General features: G+C 49.3%; 1 protein-coding gene across 11 annotated transcripts in view; it reads right to left on the minus strand.

The window, feature by feature from the left end:
- The window catches only part of LOC143764527 (cyclin-dependent kinase 11B-like), an 89,411-nt gene that overhangs the window by 17,435 nt on the left and 51,183 nt on the right, over positions 1-20,793 (minus strand). For all 11 annotated transcript variants that reach the window (XM_077250161.1, XM_077250167.1, XM_077250163.1 and 8 more), the window contains 9 exons: positions 16,980-17,123; positions 6,876-6,941; positions 5,971-6,164; positions 5,793-5,883; positions 3,663-3,784; positions 1,553-1,658; positions 979-1,100; positions 549-656; positions 124-240 (listed from right to left, as the gene is read on the minus strand). In XM_077250161.1, the coding sequence (XP_077106276.1) occupies positions 124-240; positions 549-656; positions 979-1,100; positions 1,553-1,658; positions 3,663-3,784; positions 5,793-5,883; positions 5,971-6,164; positions 6,876-6,941; positions 16,980-17,123 (1,070 nt within the window). The remainder of the gene's footprint in view (positions 1-123; positions 241-548; positions 657-978; positions 1,101-1,552; positions 1,659-3,662; positions 3,785-5,792; positions 5,884-5,970; positions 6,165-6,875; positions 6,942-16,979; positions 17,124-20,793) is intronic.

The following is a 20,793-nucleotide window of genomic DNA, read 5'->3' on the forward strand; positions in this document are numbered from 1 at the left end:
CGGAGCACTGCGGTGTGTGCACCCTATAGTGCGATATTACCACTACACCCATCGTGTGATCCTTTATATAATACTTTAGCTCAAGGATACTTCAACAAATAACAAAAAAATAAACAACTTTACCTTAAAGACCTTATTGATTTGATCAATCTCAGATTTCCCTTGGAAGAGCGGCTTTTGAGTCAGAAGTTCTCCAAATATACAGCCAACTGACCACAAGTCTATGGCCGTGGAGTATTCCTGGCAAGAAGATATCGAAAAGATTGAAATGATAAAAGACTTGAAAACCAAGTCCAACCAGGCAACACTTTATGTAATGGAAGCATGCAAACCATCCTGACCTATGTACGGACCTCCACATAAACTACAAGGACACCCTGTGTAGTCCAATCCTGCCGCATACCATCCATGTTCGGTAGATTAGTAAGAAGTGGCGGCGTACAATGTAGAATTTACATAGCTGTCTCGTCAGATTTTAGATATATTAAAGCATAGGAAAAAATGGTTGTAAAGGTGACAAAGTCTATCAGTCTTTCCGTGACATGTACCTTAGCACCGAGCAGAAGTTCTGGAGCTCGATACCATAAGGTGACCACGATGGGAGTATAAGGCTTTAGAGGAGAGCCATATTCACGAGCCAAACCAAAATCTCCAACCTGTTAAAATAAAACACAACTAAAGCCAATGAAATATGCAAAACATTAGGACTGCAGAAAGATAGATGGATCTCATATACCAGCTCTTTTGAAATATCATTATAGTAAATATTATCAAGGTTTCTATCTCTTAATCTACACATAAAACTCCATAAAGAGCAGCGTCCAATGTTCCTAACCCTGAAACCCCTAATTACTACGATATGTCACCAACGTGTAATTGCCAGAGGTCCGAGTGCGGTGACCACCGCTGCTCATTAGTACCACCATGCAGCTTTGGCTTCTTCCAGGAGGCCGGATGGAGAGGAGGCAGAAGACGTACCTTTAATATTCCAGCATGACTGAGCAGTAAATTTGACGTCTTGAGGTCCCTGTGAAGAATCCAGTTATCATGGAGATGTCGAACGCCCCTTAACAGCTGAATCATAAGTGTCTTCACTTCACCTGCGGAGGGAAGAGATGGGCAAAGGGTTTTAGAGTCACTTTTTACTTTAGTAAAATAACAATGATGTCCTCCACTAATAAGTAACAGACGTCGGCTGGAAAAAGAAGAGAAGACAGAACTTACTGCAGCGATTAATTCATGTTCAACAGTTTTAGGAATTAAATTCCAATTCTGAGAAGTTTAGGACTTTTAAAAACTTGTTCCATTTTTACATCAGGACTGAATTGTGGGACGTTTTATCACAAAGTAGATGGAGGACATCAGTGACAGATGAGTACAACCTCCAGTACAGAGGCCACGGTTATTCAGAAGGGCATGAATATAAATGGCCACCATTTAGGGATCTGGCTGCAGGGATGGACGGTCATTAGAAACAAGATCTCCCAAATGACAAAGTATATACATATATATATATATCTATCATAAATAAATCCGTGTATTCATCACTCACCTGGTAGGAAAGGCTGTTTCATGGTCTCCATGAGGCTTTTCAGATCATGCTCCACATAGTTCATCACAATGTAGATTTTGTCCATATTGCTCCCAACAACGATTTCCTAGGAAAAAAAGAGAATCAGCTAAAGTATCAGGACACAGTGACAGTGGCAGAGAAAGCTAACATTTTCTAGCTAGATCTCTGAATAGTACATTGCTGCTGAGGTTTCGCCGATGATCGAGCCTGTAACCCCAGCCTAAGGGAACAATAAAAACACGTACCATTTCTACCTCCGACTGATTCTAAGTTAAAACTGGATTAGCTCGTCGGCTGCAGAAGGATTGTATCTGGCGAGAAACCAAAGTTGTGTGTCCCAAGAAAGAATATTAAAGGGGTCATCTTCAGGTTTCGCGAAACCCCTGTATATCTCAGCTGCAAAAACCAAAACACTGTTCTTTATTCACACTCCCCCTGGTTCCAGGGCTGAGTCTCTGCTAATGCTCCTGGTGTCTGTCATTGTCTGCAGCGCTCACAGCTGCAACCAATCACCAAACTCAGCGGCTCATGTTGTCAACTCTGGAAGAGCCAATGAACTCGCCGATTAGCTGCAGTGCTGTCAGAGCTGCAGGCAGTAACAGCAGAAGTGGAGGCTCAGTGAGGTACCCAAGGAGGGAGAGTGAAGCTCAATTTGTCTTTCCTAAAATGGTTTCTCCAGAATCAATCTTTATACTATGTTTGGCAAAAAAAAAAAGAAACAGTTGAGATCTACCAACTAGTCTCCTACTGTTTCCCGGAGCGTGGAGGCCTCGTCAATGGGAGCGCGGAGGCCTCGTCAATGGGAGCGCGGAGGCCTCGTCAATGGGAGCACGGAGGCCTCGTCAATGGGAGCACGGAGGCCTCGTCAATGGGAGCGCGTAGGCCTCGTCAATGGGAGCGCGGAGGTCTCGTCAATGGGAGCGCGGAGGTCTCGTCAATGGGAGCGTGGACGCCTCGTTCCTGGGAGAGCGGACGCTTAGTTCCTGGGAGCGCGGACGCTTAGTCCCTGGGGGCGCGGACGCTTAGTCCCTGGGAGCGCGGACGCTTAGTCCCTGGGAGCGCGGACGCTTAGTCCCTGGGAGCGCGGAGGTCTCGTCAATGGGAGCGTGGACGCCTCGTTCCTGGGAGAGCGGACGCTTAGTTCCTGGGAGCGCGGACGCTTAGTCCCTGGGGGCGCGGACGCTTAGTCCCTGGGAGCGCGGACGCTTAGTCCCTGGGAGCGCGGAGGTCTCGTCAATGGGAGCGTGGACGCCTCGTTCCTGGGAGAGCGGACGCTTAGTTCCTGGGAGCGCGGACGCTTAGTCCCTGGGGGCGCGGACGCTTAGTCCCTGGGAGCGCGGACGCTTAGTCCCTGGGAGCGCGGACGCTTAGTCCCTGGGAGCGCGGACGCTTAGTCCCTGGGAGCGCGGAGGTCTCGTCAATGGGAGCGTGGACGCCTCGTTCCTGGGAGAGCGGACGCTTAGTTCCTGGGAGCGCGGACGCTTAGTCCCTGGGAGCGCGGACGCTTAGTCCCTGGGAGCGCGGACGCTTAGTCCCTGGGAGTGCGGACGCTTAGTCCCTGGGAGCGCGGACGCTTAGTCCCTGGGAGCGCAGATGCCTTGTCAATGGGAGCACGGACGCTTTGTCAATGGGAGCGCGGACGCCTCGTCAATGGGAGCACGGACCCCTCGTCCCTAGTAGCAGGCAAACTATATAGCCCATTTGCCAAATGCCTCATTGATTTTTATGGAGAAGGACGTTAGGTGACCACGTCTATGTTTTTGGGCTGAGGGACCATGCCAGCAGTTGCACTATAAAAGTCTATCAAGGGGTAAAATAAAACCTTTTAGTAAAATGTAGCTTGGGGATAAGCGGTGAGGCGTTCATGTATATGTGACAGGCTCACCACAAAACCAAACCCACTCATTACATTCTGGTACACTTCATTCCAGCTGTCTCAGGAAATGGCCGAGACCAGAGAACAATATCTGTCATTAAAATGTGGGAAAGGGAGAGGAAAAAAAAAAATAGCAAGCTGAAAACCACCAAACCATTCCTGCAGTCTGACATTGACTACCATGGATTCTGCAGCACTGTTTCTGATGCTTACCCGCACCCTGACAATATTCTCATGCTGGGCTTTTAATATGGTATTGATCTCCCGGAGGGAAGTTATAGGGAATCCTTCCTTCTCTTTTTCCATTTTTAATCTTTTAAGGGCAACAATTTCATCTAGACAATAGAAAAAAAAAGAAAAAAAGAAAAAAAAAAAAAAGGATTTTTAGCATCTATGTAAAATGTCCGTGTCCGAAAACTGTGATTTCATATCTTGTCCACCGGGAGCACTGTTCGAAAAACATTCACTATCTTTAGGTCAGAAAGGCAGCGTATCCGATCAATGAAAGGGGCGGTGTACGTACTGGTTCTGTTTTCGGGCACTTCACTGGGGAACACAAAAACCATGGCTACTGACATGAAGATAGCCCAAAATGTCATCTTCCCCCTCTGCTGGCTACACCAAAAACAGGTCAAGAACCCACAGCCTGGATGGTAAGACTTACACAGAGACTCTAAGTGCCCGTCAGTCAGATCCTTTAGAGATCTAGAGCCTGCAAATAGCAAGGGGGTAAACTTAGATAACCGAGACCACCGTGGCTACCTTGGGGAAAGAAGCCCCAAAGGCTAGAGAATAAAGGCTAGAGCATATCCAAGTGCAGAGGTCCATGAAAGCGTTTGTCCAGGTTCTTTCACTCCCTGATCAGAATTTCGTCTAGCTCAGAGTTGTTACAGAAGTTCTTCATGGTGCGTTTGGCTTTCCTAAGGGAGTCGCCTTCTGCCGGAGAGAAGATGTATGTTTCCTTTACCTGCAAGCAGTCACTGACTAGCTGCATTAGACGGTCAGCCATATCTCTTAATTTGGAGGACTGGTCAGTAATTAAAGGCAAGCACCGACCGCCTTAGAGAGAAGAGACCTGAGACATAGTCCTCAGTGTTCTGGCCTGAAGAGAGAAGAAAAAACTAGGTGCAACCAGGTCTGGTATCCCAGATTTCTGTCTGCCTCTGACATGACACTACTGTGGATTGTGACAGCTCGGAGCCTACAGAGAAGGAGATGACTTCTGTGGTGCAGGCAGCCAACAGCTATGGTTCCCATGTCCCCTAAGTTAGAGACCGAGAAAAACACAGATGAGAGCACAGTGTCCTCCCAATGAATGAATACGGATACGCTGCCTTCCCGATCTAAATACTTACAAGCCGTTGCCTACACTAACAGAACAGTCTGGAGACGACATTAAACCACACTTTTCGGAAACGATTACATACATGTGCCCACACAATGAGGCTGATTAACTAAGCTAAACTGTCTTACCAGGGGTGCCCAAACTTTTACATGCCACTCTATTTATCCATAGAACTGATATAAGGGAGCGTCCTATTATGTCATAAAACTTGGTCAAAGTAAAGCAACTAAAAGTTGGGGTAAACTCTGGCCAGACAGCCATAAGGATGAGCCACTTTGACAAATACATATAACACTGCTTAGACCAACGTTTCCACTGTCTGAGTGTTCTTCACATGAGGGTATTTTCAGTCCGTGTGCTTCTGTGTGCACACAGACCAAGTTTATATCATGAGTTAGTGCACATCGCCAATTTCCACATGAAACTTAGGTCCACGTGTAAAAGAAAAATAGCAGAATGAACTCGTCTGTTCCGATTTATGGACCAGACTAATGCATATGACTAGTAGGTGGCGCCTAGATTTGTCCACTACACGGGCAAGCACATGGATGTGACTGGTCCACAAAGATCAGCGCTTGTCTTAACTCAGCCTAAAAGCTATAAAAGTTTAGTAAATCAGCCCAATTATCTCTGTGTCCAAAATGATTTACTTTAAAAGAAGGAATGTAAGCAAACTGGCCATAGCATAGCAGCTTTGGAGATGTAAAACTGCATTCATTTTGCAAACAGCCATGTGCACCATTGCTCTCACCCCAAATACACTGACTCTTAGGGCGCATTCAGACATCCATACAAATCTGTCCGAGATCGAACAGCAAGCACGGTCTCCCAACCCGAGTGTCACAACTTCACATAATTCACTGAAGCAGTCACACTCGGGTTGTCCGTGCATTACGTTCTGATCTCGGACAGATTTGTACGGACATCTGAATGCGTCCTAACGAAAAACTAATAGCAGCGTGCTGCAACTCTAAAACCACAAAAAAAAGTCCACTGACCTGTCTTTTTGTCCTTCGCCCTGTACACAACTCCATAGGTCCCTTCCTCGATCCTATTCAGACACTGAAACTCCTCCACACTGCGGCAGCCCTGGTAAAAAAGCGGAAAAATGGGTTAAATGATTATTTCAGACCAAGAACGCTGTGTTATTAAATGCACGTGTGACCTTCATATTACCTGTAGAGCCGGAAGATATTTAGGCAATTCTTGCTTCAACTCGAGAGGTGTCATGACGGGAGAATTAGGGACAAATTCACCTTCTGTCTGAACATTTAAAAGTGGGCTCGCAATCCTAATTTCTTCTTCATCCTCCTCCTCTTCTTCTTCCTCCTCACTCTCGGGAGAGTCATGATCAAATCTGGACTCTGTAACTATAAAATAAGGAAAGGTTCTGATACCAAGAAAGCTGCAGATAATTCCCTGAACATTTGGTTCATATTCTTAAAGGGGGTGTCTGGTTTTACCGTTCAAACGCTTGCAAATAAATGCAGCGTTGATTATCCACTACCAAACCCACCAGCATTTCTCTGCTGCACACTGACTGTCCTCATTCACATGGCCGTGGCAACAATGTCATGGCTACAGCATGATGGCTGAGCACAGTGATTAGCTGCAGCGGTCACATGTAGAAAGGACGTCTCGGCTGCAGCCATGTCAGCAAGGTCAGGGGCAGAGCAGCAGAGGGAACGACATGGCTAAAAACAATGCTGGATTTGTTATTTTCAAACAAGTCATTCGGCAAATGAACAGTAAAACCAGAAAACCCATTGATTATCAATTTTGATGACCAATAGAGGACAGATGATGTTCTGCAGGTTAATGTAGCTCAGGCAAGTGAAATTTGTTTAGTGAGAAGAGCTCCTTAAAGGATATCAAATCATGAGGGTCTGCCACACATCAACACCCCCACTGCCAGCGACATGCTGTAAACACTGAACAGGAACCATTTGGGCAGCCAAACCCTTGGTTGCCCAATTTGTCCACTACTGCAGACATACAGGGTATGCAACCACTTATTTCATTGTCCTACAATGGGGACGATCACATCTACTACAACAAGGAGATCAATATAGGACTCTTACCAATAGGAACGTGATTCCCATTCTCGCGATCTTCTTCCTCACTCATCTCTTCATCGCTCACCTCTTCTGCAAAATAATCACTAGTTATGTATATGATGAATGTATGGTAATTTCTTTAGCCAAAAGGTTTCCAGGAAAAGATCGGATGGTGAACACAGAAAACGATTAGTCACTGTACTTTACTTTGATTAGATCAGCTTCACACGTCCGACATTCATGATCTGAGTTCACATCGTGATGTCCGGACCGACCTTAGGTGAGTATGAGCCTGTAGAGCCTGTGGCCAGTCCAGATATCATGGTGTGAACTCTGATCGTAAATGTCAGACGTGACTGATTATACTTAGTGATGAGCGAACGTGCTGGGAAAAAGTGTTATCTGAGCATGCTCGAGTGCTAACCGAGTGTCTTCGGCGTGCTCGAATAATATGTTTAAGTCCCCGCGGCTGCATGTCTCGCGGCTGTTCGACAGCAACAACACATGCAGGGATTGCTCGCTTGTTGGGGGCAGCCGCGAACAGCAAATTCGCTCATCACTAATTATAAACTATATTAATCCCAAATCGTAACCCCCCCCTTTTTTTTTTTTCACTATTCCTCTTCTTCCACCCCCAGAACAAATTTTATTCTCCTATATTCTAGAAATGCCAGGTACATGGAAACATGAAAATGGTTCTCTCTGGAATGTTGGGATTCGGGTTAGGGGAGGGCTCGGGAAGTGACGGTGTGATGTTTTGTCTGCGTTTTCTAATATCGAATATGGATTTATTATGTCATACATGATCATTGAAAATGGAAAAAGGAGATTTTTGTGTACTCACCGTAAAATCCTTTTCTCCGAGCCAATCATTGGGGGACACAGGACCATGGGTGTTATGCTCCTGCCACTAGGAGGACACTAAGTAAACACAGAAATAGCTCCTCCCCTGCAGTATACACCCTCCTACTGGCTCTCAGTGAACCAGTTCGGTAACAAAGCAGTAGGAGCTTAATATTTAACAAGGATGAACTATGTCAAAAACCAAGTTAACTCAACAAAAACCAAAGCCAATAGGCTAACAGGGTGGGTGCTGTGTTCCCCAATGATTGGCTTGGAGAAAAGGATTTTACGATGAGTACACAAAAATCTCCTTTTCTTTCTCGCTTCATTGGGGGACACAGGTAACCATGGGTGTATGCTGTTGTCACTAGGAGGCTGACACTATGCAAATAAAGAAGAAGTAACTCCTCCCCGGCAGTATACACCCTCCGACAGGCACCAGGCAACTCAGTTTTTGCTTAGTGTCTGTAGGAGGCGGACCTGGATCTAACACCAGATCCGCATTTCTTTTACAGGGATTTGTTGTTTGTTTTTAATCATTTCCCCTTTCTTTTTCAGATACTTTCTTCAGGGTAAGAGGGTGCAGTTTTCTCACCCTGTCTTCCCCACTTTGAGCGACCGAGAGAGCAGTGTGGTATCACCCACATCGCACCCTCTCGGACCCGCTGGGCAGGACTCTGTCCCCTGTCACCCATTCGGGTGTTCAGGGTGACCCTTTCTTCGGTGGCCAGTCCTGCCCGTTTCCCCTCCTCATCCCTCTCCTCGGAGCGGGCTGAGAGGAAGACGGCGGTCACATCCAGTGACCCTCTCCCCCTCAGGGTTCAGGGGTCGACGCCGTCTTCTGCGCCGGAGAGTCGTGGAGCGGGAAGGAGGACTACTTCCAGGACCCTCTATCTACCAGGGATCCTGATGCTTCCTCATCTGCAGGTAGGGAATCTTCAATCAACAAACCCCCCATCCCCACCAATACCCTGCCCAGCGGTGATCCCCTCTTACCATAGGGGTGCATCTGACAGGGAAGTGGGCTGCATAGAATGGGAGCAGGAAGGCTGGCATCTTTTCCCCCTCCTTATTCAAACTTGCAGGCCCGTTCGCCCGCCATTTCTCTCTGCCTCACAGTTTATTTTTTCCCTTTCTTAGCGCTTGAGCGCCCTCTGGTGGTGGCCGGAATTACTGCGGCCGGGATGTGCAGCGTCTCCCGGCTTTTCCCTTTCTTGCCGCTTGAGCGCCCTCTTGTGGCGGTCGACGGTATAGCGGCCGGATTACTTTCAGTTTTACAGGGGGCGTTCCTTTCTTTCCCCCCTTCGATCCTGTGCACGCCCACAGCGTCGCACTTTCTCCGCGCTCTTTTCTCCTGCTTCCTGCTCCCTGTCAGCGTGTCAGCGTCTGCTCATCGCGTGGGACACAGGATTTCTCGGGGGAACACAGGCACCTGCGGTTACCGCTGTCTTTCACCAGGCTCAGCGCTACCTCCTACTCCACCTGGCAGTATTCTCTGGGGACAAGGTAATATCCACCTATGTCCGACCCCACCCCGACCTTTGCCCCTACGGCCATCCATTACGCCTGCGCTCACTGTAAGAAAAAGTGGGTTTCAGGTCAGCCATCTCCTTTCTGCCCGTCCTGCGTTCCTCCCACCATGTCAGCTCCCCTGGAAGCTTCAGGGTCCCGGGATGAGTGCACCCCCCCCCCTCCCCCGGAGTGGGCTGTTGCTATGTCTCAATCAGTGTCCGACCTGACTAAGGTTTCTCAGTCCCTGGTCCAGGCGCTTGAACGCATCCCGCTTCTCTCTAATGCCACCAGTGCCACGAACGCCTCTCACGGCGATTCGCCCGCACCTGTCCTAGACTCTCACAGAGGCAGACCGGACAAAAGAGACAGAAAACGGACCTTATCTAGATCCTTCTCCAGTTCACCGGACCACATCGGGATTCCCCTATCTGCCCGTTCCCCTTCCTCACAGGCGGACCTCGGGTCTGACGTAACTTCTCAGTCGGAATCTGACTCGGATGCAGATCAGACTTCCGGAACACAAGACATGGTTGATAGCCTTATTTCAGCTATCGTTCAGACGCTTGATCTTAAGGAGGATGAGGCAAGCTCTCAGGACGTCTCCATTGCTTTTAAACGGATTAAACGTCCCTCTAGGGTTTTCCCTAATCACAAGGAGTTTGACAACACTACCGCCACTCACTGGGAAAACCCTGGCAAGCTTTTCCCAGGTAGGAAACTACTTGATGTGTTATACCATTTTCACTCCGACCTGGTCTCCAAGTGGTCCGAGTCTCCTAAGGTAGACCCGCCTGTGTCCAGGCTATCCTCACAGACAGTTCTGTCTATTCCGGACGCGGCTTCCCTTAAGGACCCCTCGGACAGACAAATCGAGGCGCTAGCAAAATCAGCATTTGAGGCCTCCGGAGCCTCCCTTTGCCCTATTTTCGCCTCATCATGGATAGCCAAGGCTGTATCAGCCTGGGCCAAGACCCTGCGCAGGGGCATTTCGGCCTCTGCTCCTGCTGAAGAACTGTCTGAATTAGCGGATCAGATTTCACTGGCAGGAAAATACCTGATGAATGCCTCCCTTGATGCAGCGGCCTGCTCTACCAGGGCTAATGGCAACATTGTCGCCATTCGCCGGATTCTTTGGTTAAAGGCGTGGAACGTTGACCCCGCATCTAAGAAATCGCTCACTGGTCTGCCCTTCCAGGGCTCCAGACTCTTCGGCTCGCAGCTAGATCAAATGATCTCGGACGCTACTGGCGGTAAGAGTACCTCCTTACCCCAGTCCAAGCCTAAACGTCCCTTCAACAGGAGAGGTCCCCAGTCCTTTCGTCCCTTTCGGTCTTTTGCCTCTTCGGGAAACCCCGTCCAGGACCGTTCCTCCTCACAGGGGGACCGAAGAAACCCTTCTTTTAGGCCTCCGCCACGCTGGAGAGCCAAGAGCCACCCCGCAAAACCATCGGGATTTCGGGGCCGCAGGTTTTCTAATAAATGACGGGTCGCCCCCACCTGGAACTCCTTCCAGGGTGGGAGGCCGCCTGCTTCTATTCTCAGAGGTTTGGCTTTCAGTAGTCGACGACGCATGGGTCAGGGAGATCGTCACGTCAGGCTACAAAATAGAGTTTTCTTCGCCCCCAGGAAGCCGTTTCATGCTCTCTCGTCCTCCCAAACAGCCCTCTCATCTCCCAGGGCTTCTCCAGGCCGTCGATTCGCTCCTCGCCTCGGGAGTCGTAGTGCCGGTGCCTTTTCGCCAGCGGTTTTCCGGGTTTTATTCAAACCTGTTCGTGGTTCCAAAAAAGGACGGCTCTCTCTGTCCGATTCTGGATCTCAAACGATTGAACCGCCACCTTCGGATTCAACACTTCAAAATGGAATCTCTGCGCTCGGTGATCACGTCCATGGAGCCGTGAGAGTTTCTGTGCTCAGTGGACATTCGGGATGCGTACCTTCACATTCCTATTTGCGTGCAGCATCAGAGGTTCCTCCGATTCGCGATCAGGGAGCATCATTACCAGTTCACTGCCCTCCCCTTCGGGCTGGCATCTGCTCCCAGGGTCTTTACAAAGGTCATGGCAGCTGTCATGGCCATCCTGCGTTCAAAAGGGATTCTGGTAATCCCATACCTCGACGACCTATTGATCAAGGGCTCATCCCAGGGGGATTGCAGCCAGAGCCTCCATCTTACTCTGGACACCTTAGTTCGCCTAGGCTGGTTGATCAACTATCAGAAATCTTCCTTGATTCCAACCCAGCGGCTGGAGTTCCTAGGCATGGAATTCGATACCTTTCGGGCTCAGGTCTTCCTTCCCAAGGGTGTCGGGGTGTCAGAGCGCTAAAGGGTCCGAGTCCTCTGTCCCTTCGTCTAGCCATGAGAGTTCTGGGGAGAATGGTCGCTTCTATGGAAGCGGTCCCCTATGCTCAGTTCCACTCTCGTCCCCTCCAGCTGGCTCTTCTGTCTGCCTGGGACAGGAACCCGCTTTCCCTGGACCGTCCGTTTCGCCTCTCCCCCAGGGCGAGACAGTCTCTCTCTTGGTGGACGCTGTCCACCTCCATTCTGCGCGGGAGGTCATTTTTACCCCCCCACTGGCAGGTGATTACCACCGACGCCAGTCTCCAAGGTTGGGGAGCGGTCTTTCTCCACCTCACAGCCCAGGGCCGCTGGACTGCTCGAGAGGCGTGCCTCTCGATCAACCTCTTGGAAATCAGAGCCATCTTCCTAGCCCTCATCCGCTGGGAGTCCCTCCTTTCGGGAAAGCCGGTCCGCATTCAGTCGGACAACGCCACGGCCGTGGCATACATAAATCACCAAGGGGGGACTCGCAGCAGTCAAGTCATGGCGGAAGTAGCAAAAATTTTCCGCTGGGCGGAGGGTCATGTTCCCTCTCTGTCAGCCGTCCACATCCCAGGGGTGGACAATTGGGAGGCCGACTTTCTAAGTCGCCAGGGCATCGTGGCGGGCGAGTGGTCTCTTCTTCCAGCAATCTTCAGCCAGATTTGCCAGCGGTAGAGGAGAACGTCCTCGGTCGCTACACCCTGAAAAGAAAGTCTTCCAAGTGCGATGATAGATACGCATAGACGTAGGCTTTCTAGCGTTGATCATGGTAGCTATGACTTCTGGAGAGAAACCTGCCTGGGTTAGGACCCAAGACTCAACGGCCATGCCGTCAAACACAGGGCCTGAGTTCTGTTGGCAAAAGGGGCCTTGAGATAGCAGATCTGCGCGATTCGGTTATCGCCAGGGAACGTTGGCAACTAGTTGAACTAGTTCCGCGTACCACGCCCGGCGCGGCCAATCTGGCGCAATCAGGATTACCGGTACTCTCACCGCTCTGATTTTCTTGATGACTCTCGGTAGGAGAGGAAGCGGGGGGAAATATGTACGGAAGCCAAAAATGATGCCACGGGAGTACAAGAGCGCATGCCCCGATGGCTGCCGGTAGGTGGGACCGAGCCATGAAGTCGGGAACCTTGGAATTCAGCCGTGAGGCCATCAGATCCACGTCCGGGGTTCCCCAACGACAGAAGATCTCCGGATGGAGAGACCACTCCCCGGAGTCGAGGCATTGCCAACTGAGGAAGTCTCCCAATTGCCTCCCAATTGTCCACTTCCAGGATGTGAACCGCAGAGATCATTGAGCGGTTTTCCTCGGCCCATCGGAGGATGTGGCCTACCTCTGTCATGGCCGCCCTGCTGCGGGTTCCCCCTTGGCGTTTGATGTATGCCACTGCTGTGGCGTTGTCGGACTGAATCCTGATTGGGCGACCTGCTAGGAAGGGATGAAACTGGAGAAGTGCCAGCCTGATCGCCCGGATTTCCAAGATGTTGATTGGAAGGCGTGATTCCTGGGGGGACCAGCGGCCCTGAGCAGTGTGATGAAGGAACACCGCTCCCCAGCCTAGAAGACTGGCGTCTGTCGTCACAACCAGCCAGTGTACTGGAAGAAAAGACTTCCCTTGATTCAGTGAGGATTTCAATGTCCACCACCTGAGAGACTGTCTGACTCGCTGGGGAAGGAGGAACCGGCGGTCTAGGGAGAACAGGTTCCTGTCTCAAACAGCCAGGAGGGCATGCTGTAGAGGACGGAGGTGTAGTTGGGCAAATGGAAGCGCCTCCATAGCTGCTACCATCCTGCCGAGGACTCTCATACTGAAGCACAGAGAGTGAGAGTGAGGCTGAGAGAGCTTCTGAGCTTCTCGCTGTAAGACTGAGATCTTTTACGGGGGAAGAAGAACCAACCCCCGGGACGAGTCGAGTATCATTCCTAGAAAGGAAATTCGCTGAGCCGGTACTGGGGAAGATTTTTTGAAGTTTATCTTCCAACCCAGGCGAGAAAGGGTATCTATTGTGATGGCCACGGCTTCCTTGCAGGAGCGGAAAGAGGGGCCTTTGATGAGGATATCGTCTAAATACGGGAGCGCCACCACTCCTCGGGTGTGGAGTATGGCCACGGCAGCCGCCATGACCTTGGTGAATACCCTGGGAGCGGTGGCGAGGCCGAATGGCAGAGCAAAGAATTGGAAGTGATCTTCCTGAACTGCGAAGCTAAGAAACCTTTGGTGAGAAGGTAAAATAGGAATGTGGAGGTATGCGTCCTGGATGTCTATATACGCCAGGAACTCGCCTTTTTCCATGGAGGCGATGACAGAACGAAGCGATTCCATCCAGAACCGTCGTACACTGACGAACCTGTTCAGCAGTTTTAGGTCCAGTATGGGCCGTACTGTACCGTCCTTCTTTGGAACAATGAAGAGGTTTGAATAAAAACCTTGAAACCTTTCGCTTTGAGGGACCGGAATAATAACTCTGTCTTTTCTCAGAGAGCTTATAGCTTTGAAGAACTCTGATGCTTTTGCCCTGGGAGGAGAAGACAGGAAAAAACGGTTTGGAGGATGAGATAAGGGATCTATCTTGTATCCGGAGGACACTAGATCGCGGACCCACTCGTCGTGAATGACCGAGAGCCACGCGGCACTGAAGGAAAACAGGCGGCCGCCTACTTTGAGGGTGTCCCCCGGATACCGCAGGGAGTCATTGTGTGGAAGGTCTGCCCGTTCTGGCGCCTCTGGATCTCGGCTGCCTTGGCCTGCCTCTCCATGAAGGGGAAGGCTTAAAAGAGGCCTGTGAACCTCTGTTTCCACGTTGTGCCCTGCCGGAATCGAGAGATGTGGAAGTAGAGGACCAGTTTGAGTTGTAATGAAAAAATCGGGAACGAGCCTGTGGTTGCAGGGTCTGAAAGGGCCAAGAGGGTCTATGTTGTGGAAGAAATTTACTCTTCCCTCCAGTGGCGTCAGAAATTAACTGGTCGAGCTTTTCGCCAAAAAGGCGACCGCTCTGATATGGGAGAGAAGACAATGACTTTTCGGAAGTAGAATCCGCACGCCAGTCCCTGAGCCATAAGGACCTCCGGATGGTGATGGCATTTGCTGCAGCTTGAGAAGCGCAGTCAGCGGCATCCAGGGACGCGGTCACTACAAAATCTCCAGCTCTGGCTATCTGAGTAGCGAAGTCTGCTATCTCGGGGGGAAGATTGGTATCCAGTACTGCTGAAGACAAGACCTCAGCCCAGTGGGTGATAGCCTTAGCCACCCACGTAGCGGCAAAAGATGGAAAGAGTGCGGCCGCTGAGGCTTCAAAGGCTGAACGCGCCATATTGTCGATCTGACGATCGGTTGGATTTTTGATAGAGGCGCCCTCCGAGGAGGATAAAACAGATTTGGTAGCCAGGCGCGATACCGGAGGATCTACTGGGCGAGATTGTGACCAATCTTTTCTTAGATCCTGGGCAAAGGGATATTTGGACTCCATGGGCTTCTGCCCTGTGAATCGTTTATCTGGACGGATCCTGTGAGATTCAACAATTTGCTTAAACTCGGGATGAGTGGCGAACACTCTGTGAGCTCGTTTGGTCCTCTTAAAGGACACGGCATGATCCGTTTTAGATAAGGGTTCCTCCTCAAGTCTCAAAGCCTTATTCACTGACTCAATTAGAGTCGAGAGTCTCCTGATCATGATGAAATTCCTGATCTAGGGACGTATCAGAATCGTCCTCTGAAACAGGTTCTATACTAGCCCCAAAGGAAGGGGAGCGAGAAGTGGAGCTCTCAGAACCCGAAAACCGTTGATGGCCTGGAGATATGGCATGAGTCCTTTTCCTGGAAGAGTGAGAACTCCTTGGCAAGGTACGACCCCTGGAGTACAAGGGGTTCTGACCATTGGAAGCGTCGTCCGTATTAGTGCCCTGGTTAGAAGAAGGGTCTCGGAAAGAGTCTAACGCTTTTGCTAGGGATGCCATAGACCGGGTAAGGGAGGTAGCCCACTCAGGGGGACTAGGCTCACTGGGTTCAGTATCATCAACAGGTGGTTCCTGAGCCGTCACCGGTTCACAAGCTGTGCATAACGTAGTATTATGACCCCGGGGTAATGATACCTTACAAGAGGTACATGCAGCGAAAAATACAGTGTGGGTTTTCCCAGACTTTTTGTGAGGCTTTGGTTGAGACATAGTAAAGCCTGGAGGAAAGGGCTTACTAGCAGGGGAAGGGTTAAGCTATGTGTCTGCAGCTTACCCAGGTCCTGTGTCTTGAGTCCCCAGGGCAGGTCCGCAGTGTAGGCAGAGAAAAACGCTAGTCCTGAGGGCTTTGATAGGAAATGCTGGAGCAGTGCTGCAGCATCAGGGCAGGTGGCCACCGAGACCAGGAAGTGGGAGCTCATCACAGGGAACGAGAAGTGCCAGAAAAAGTGGGCGGGGCTAACTGCCGGTGGGCATGGCCAAAACTCCAGCCTGAATTGAGGGAAATTTTATTTTTTTTTCCTCTCTGCGGTTGCGGCCTGCAGCGCCGCAACCGCTATTAGCGCCATCATTAGCTGCACTCCTTCGTGGGGTTGCCGCACTAAGGACGACCCACAGACAGAGGCTTAAGGTGCGGTCCTCCCATACCCCGAGGACCAGGACCCCCCAGCGCCTCGGCCCCCGCAGTGCACTCACGGTAGATGCGGTGGGCCTGTGCTCAATCCACCGTCGCCTTAGTCAGGGAGGGGGTGGAGAGCTTCTTCCGCCATGCGTCATCCGCTATATCAGTGGTGATGCAGAGGGGGGCTGCACGGACGCCATTCATAATATGTCCGGCTATGCACCTGGCTCCAGGAGAGGTAGATGGAGGGCTACTCCATGTGGTCGCCTGCTATGGAGGGGGGAGATCGGAACGTGAAGGAACCGTCGCCCGTAAGGTGAGCTCAGGGCTGGCATCCAACGTTGCAGGAAAGGATACGGGAGAACGCTCCACGTACTTGCCTGTTGATGGTTCGGGGGAGATCGGAGCCTAGAAAGGATCCGTCGCCCCCATTCGCTCCGTTAAAGGAAAAAATAGAACAAAAAATCAAAAATTAAAATAAAAATGGTGGGGTCTGAAACAGACCCAAGTGCCTCCTACAGACACTAAGCAAGAACTGGTTCACTTGGAGCCAGCAGGAGGGTGTATACTGCAGGGGAGGAGCTATTCTTTCTGTGCTTACTTAGTGTCCTCCTAGTGGCAGCAGCGTAACACCCATGGTCCTGTGTCCCCCAATGAGGCGTAGGAGAAATTTGTGTTTGGAGTTTTCAATAAAAATGATGTGAATAAATTAAAAAAAAAAAATGTCCGATGTGTGAAACCAGCCTGAGAATTATATTTCAAAACAGACTATTCGCTCCCTGGTACATACTTGGAAAAAATTTGGGGCCCGTGGAGCCGTATGTAGCCGTGTAATTCATGGGTGTAGAGCGATTACAGTGACAATATTACTACCTGCAGTCTGTTCTGATGCAGCCTCTGAGTTGCTTTCAGTCTCTTCCTCTTCATCCTCTTCCTCCTCATCATCTTCCTCTTCTTCTTCAGGCTCTTCTGACTCCTCAGAGCTGGTCTCATCTTCTGTCCCAGATGCAGAAGCCGCTGAAATCATATTACAAAAAAATGTTCAAGACTTAAAAATAGCAAATATTAGCTCCTGGAAAATAAAATAAAATGTAAGCCTCTCCCATATATAATTAACCCCTCTCTGACCTTAGACGAGGTGACCCCTTATCCCGTCGAGGTGACCTGGGCCTATCTGACCCTCGACGGGATAGTACGGCATAGCGATCGGCCGCGCTCAAGGGAGAGCGCAGCCGATCGCGGCCGGGTGTCAGCTGACTATCGCAGCTGACATCCGGCACTATGTGCCAGGAGCGGTCACGGACCGCCCCCGGCACATTAACCCCCGGCACACTGCGATCAAACATGAACGCAGTGTTCCGGCGGTATAGGGAAGCATCGCGCAGGGAGGGGGCTCCCTGCGTGCTTCCCTGAGACCCCCGGAGCAACGCAATGTGATCGCGTTGCTCCGAGGGTCTCTTACCTCCTCCTCGCTGCAGCAGGCCCGGATCCAAGATGGCCGCGGCATACGGGTCCTGCAGGGAGGTGGATACACAGCGCCTGCTCAGAGCAGGCGCTGGGAAGCCTCCAGGAGCTGTGCACGTCAGATCGCCGATCTGACACAGTACACAGCAAAGTGTCAGATCGGCGATCTTACACTATAACGTGATGCCCCCCCCCCGCCCCCCCCCCCCCCGGGCAATGTTATTGTGTAAAAAAAATATTCATATGTGTAAAAAAAAAAAAAAAAAAAAATCCCCCCCCCCCCAAAAAAAAATATATATATATTGTTCCTATAAATACATTTCTTTATCTAAATTAAAAAAAAAACAATAAAAGTACACATATTTAGTATTGCCGCGTCCGTAACGACCCGACCTATAAAACTGTCCCACTAGTTAACCCCTTCAGTGAACACCGTAAAAAAAAAAAAACGCTTTATCATCATACCGCCAAACAAAAAGTAGAATAACACGAGATCAAAAAGACGGATATATATAACCATGGTACCGCTGAAAACGTCATCTTGTCCCGAAAAAAACGAGCCGCCATACAGCGTCATCAAAGAAAAAATAAAAAAGTTATAGTCCTCAAAATAAAGCGATGCCAAAATAATTATTTTTTCTATAAAATAGTTTTTATCGTATCAAAGCGGCAAAACATAAAAAAATTATATAAATGAGGGATCGCTGTAATCGTACTGACCCGAAGAATAAAACTGCTTTATCCATTTTACCAAATGGTATAAACGCCTCCCCCAAAAGAAATTCATAAATAGCTGGTTTTTGGTCATTCTGCCTCACAAAAATCAGAATAAAAAGCGATCAAAAAATGTAACGTGCCTGAAAATGTCACCAATAAAAACGTCAACTTGTCCCGCAAAAAACAAGACCTCACATGACTCTGTGGACCAAAATATGGAAAAATTATAGCTCTCAAAATGTGGTAAAGCAAAAAACATTTTTTGCAATAAAAAGCGTCTTTCAGTGTGTGACAGCTGCCAATCATAAAAATCCGCTAAAAAACCCGCTATAAAAGTAAAATCAAACCCCCCTTCATCAACCCCTTAGTTAGCGAAAAATTAAAAAAAATGTATTTATTTCCATTTTCCCATTAGGGTTAGGGCTAGGGCAAGGGTTAGGGCTAGGGTTAAGGCTACACTGAGGGTTGGGGCTAAAGTTAGGGTTAGGGTTGGGGCTAAAGTTAGGGTTAGGATTACATTTAGGATTGGGAATAGGGTTGGGATTAGGGGTGTGTCAGGGTTAGGGGTGTGGTTAGGGTTACCGTTGGGATTAGGGTTAGGGATGTGTTTGGATTAGGGTTTCAGTTATAATTGGGGGGTTTCCACTGTTTAGGCACATAAGGGGCTCTCCAAACGCGACATGGCGTCCGATCTCAATTCCAGCGAATTCTGCGTTGAAAAAGTAAAACAGTGCTCCTTCCCTTCCGAGCGCCCAAACAGGGGTTTACACCAACATATGGGGTATCAACGTACTCAGGACACATTGGACAACAACTTTTGGGGTCCAATTTCTCCTGTTACCCTTGGGAAAATACAAAAAACTGGGGGCTAAAAAATAATTTTTGTGGAAAAAAAAAAGATTTTTTATTTTCACAGCTCTGCGTTATAAACTGTGGTGAAACACTTGGGGGTTCAAAGTTCTCACAACATATCTAGATAAGTTCCTTGGGGGGTCTAGTTTCCAATATGGGGTCACTTATGGGGGGTTTCTACTGTTTAGGTACATTAGGGGCTCTGCAAACGCAATGTGACGCCTGCAGACCAATCCATCTATGTCTGCATTCCAAATGACGCTCCTTCTCTTCCGAGCTCTGCCATGCGCTCAAACGGTGGTTCCCCCCCACATATGGGGTATCAGCGTACTCAGGACAAATTGGACAACAACTTTTGGCCTCCAATTTCAACTGTTACCCTTGGAGAAATACAAAACTGGGGGCTAAAAAATCATTTTTCTGAAAAAAAAAAATATATATTTTCACGGCTCTGCATTATAAACTGTAGTGAAACACTTGGGGGTTCAAAGCTCTCACAACACATCTAGATAAGTTCCTTAGGGGGTCTACTTTCCAAAATGGTGTCACTTGTGGGGGGTTTCAATGTTTAGGCACATCAGTGGCTCTCCAAACGCAACATGGCGTGCCATCTCAATTCCTGTCAATTTTGCATTGAAAAGTCAAATGGCGCTCCTTCGCTTCCGAGGTCTGCCATGCACCCAAACAGTGGTTTACCCCCACATATGGGGTATCGGCGTACTCAGGAGAAATTGTACAACAACCTTTGTGGTCCATTTTCTCCTGTTTCCCTTGGTAAAATAAAACAAATTGGAGCTGAAGTAAATTTTTTGTGAAAAAAAGTTAAATGTTCATTTTTAGGCCGGTTTCACACTTGCAATTGGAGCAGCTGCGGAGGGCTGCGGACTTCCTCCGTGAAGCCCCGCCCTCCGCCGCTAGCTCCGCCTACTTCTGCATGCGGCCGGCATGCGGCCTGTGTACCTATATTTAACATTAGGTACGCAGGTCGTGCGGCTGTATGCGGAGGCTGCCGCATGCGTCGTTTTGACGCTGCGGATAAAAAAAAAAAATGCTACAGGCTGCGTCCTACGCTGGCCGCCGCAGCGTCAAAACGACGCATGCGGCAGCCTCCGCATACAGCCGCACGACCTGCGTACCTAATGTTAAATATAGGTACACAGGCCGCATGCCGGCCGCATGCAGAAGTAGGCGGAGCTAGCGGCAGAGGGCGGGGCTTCACGGAGGAAGTCCGCAGCTGCTCCAAACGCAAGTGTGAAACCGGCCTTATTTAAACATTCCAAAAATTCCTGTGAAACACAAGAAGGGTTAATAAACTTCTTGAATGTGGTTTTGAGCACCTTGAGGGGTGCAGTTTTTTTTTAATTTAAATAGATTTTTATTAAGAATAAACATTACATCTCCCACAATCTTTCAATATGATCCATACAAAGTTTTCTCAATTTTAAAAACCCCAACATTCCCAACAAATCCCACCCCACCCCCCAAGGACAGCTTATCTCTTGTTTGTAATGTTTAATGAATCTTTAGCCCACTTAACCCCCTTGAGACCGCCTATTCATCATGCAATTTTCACCAGCCACAGGCCCTTAACTTTCCTACTCCCTTTACCTATCCTATCCCAATTCAAGCCATGGAGACCACATTTTATCAAACA

Source organism: Ranitomeya variabilis, chromosome 4 (assembly GCF_051348905.1).
Source record: "Ranitomeya variabilis isolate aRanVar5 chromosome 4, aRanVar5.hap1, whole genome shotgun sequence".
Lineage (NCBI taxonomy): Eukaryota > Metazoa > Chordata > Amphibia > Anura > Dendrobatidae > Ranitomeya > Ranitomeya variabilis.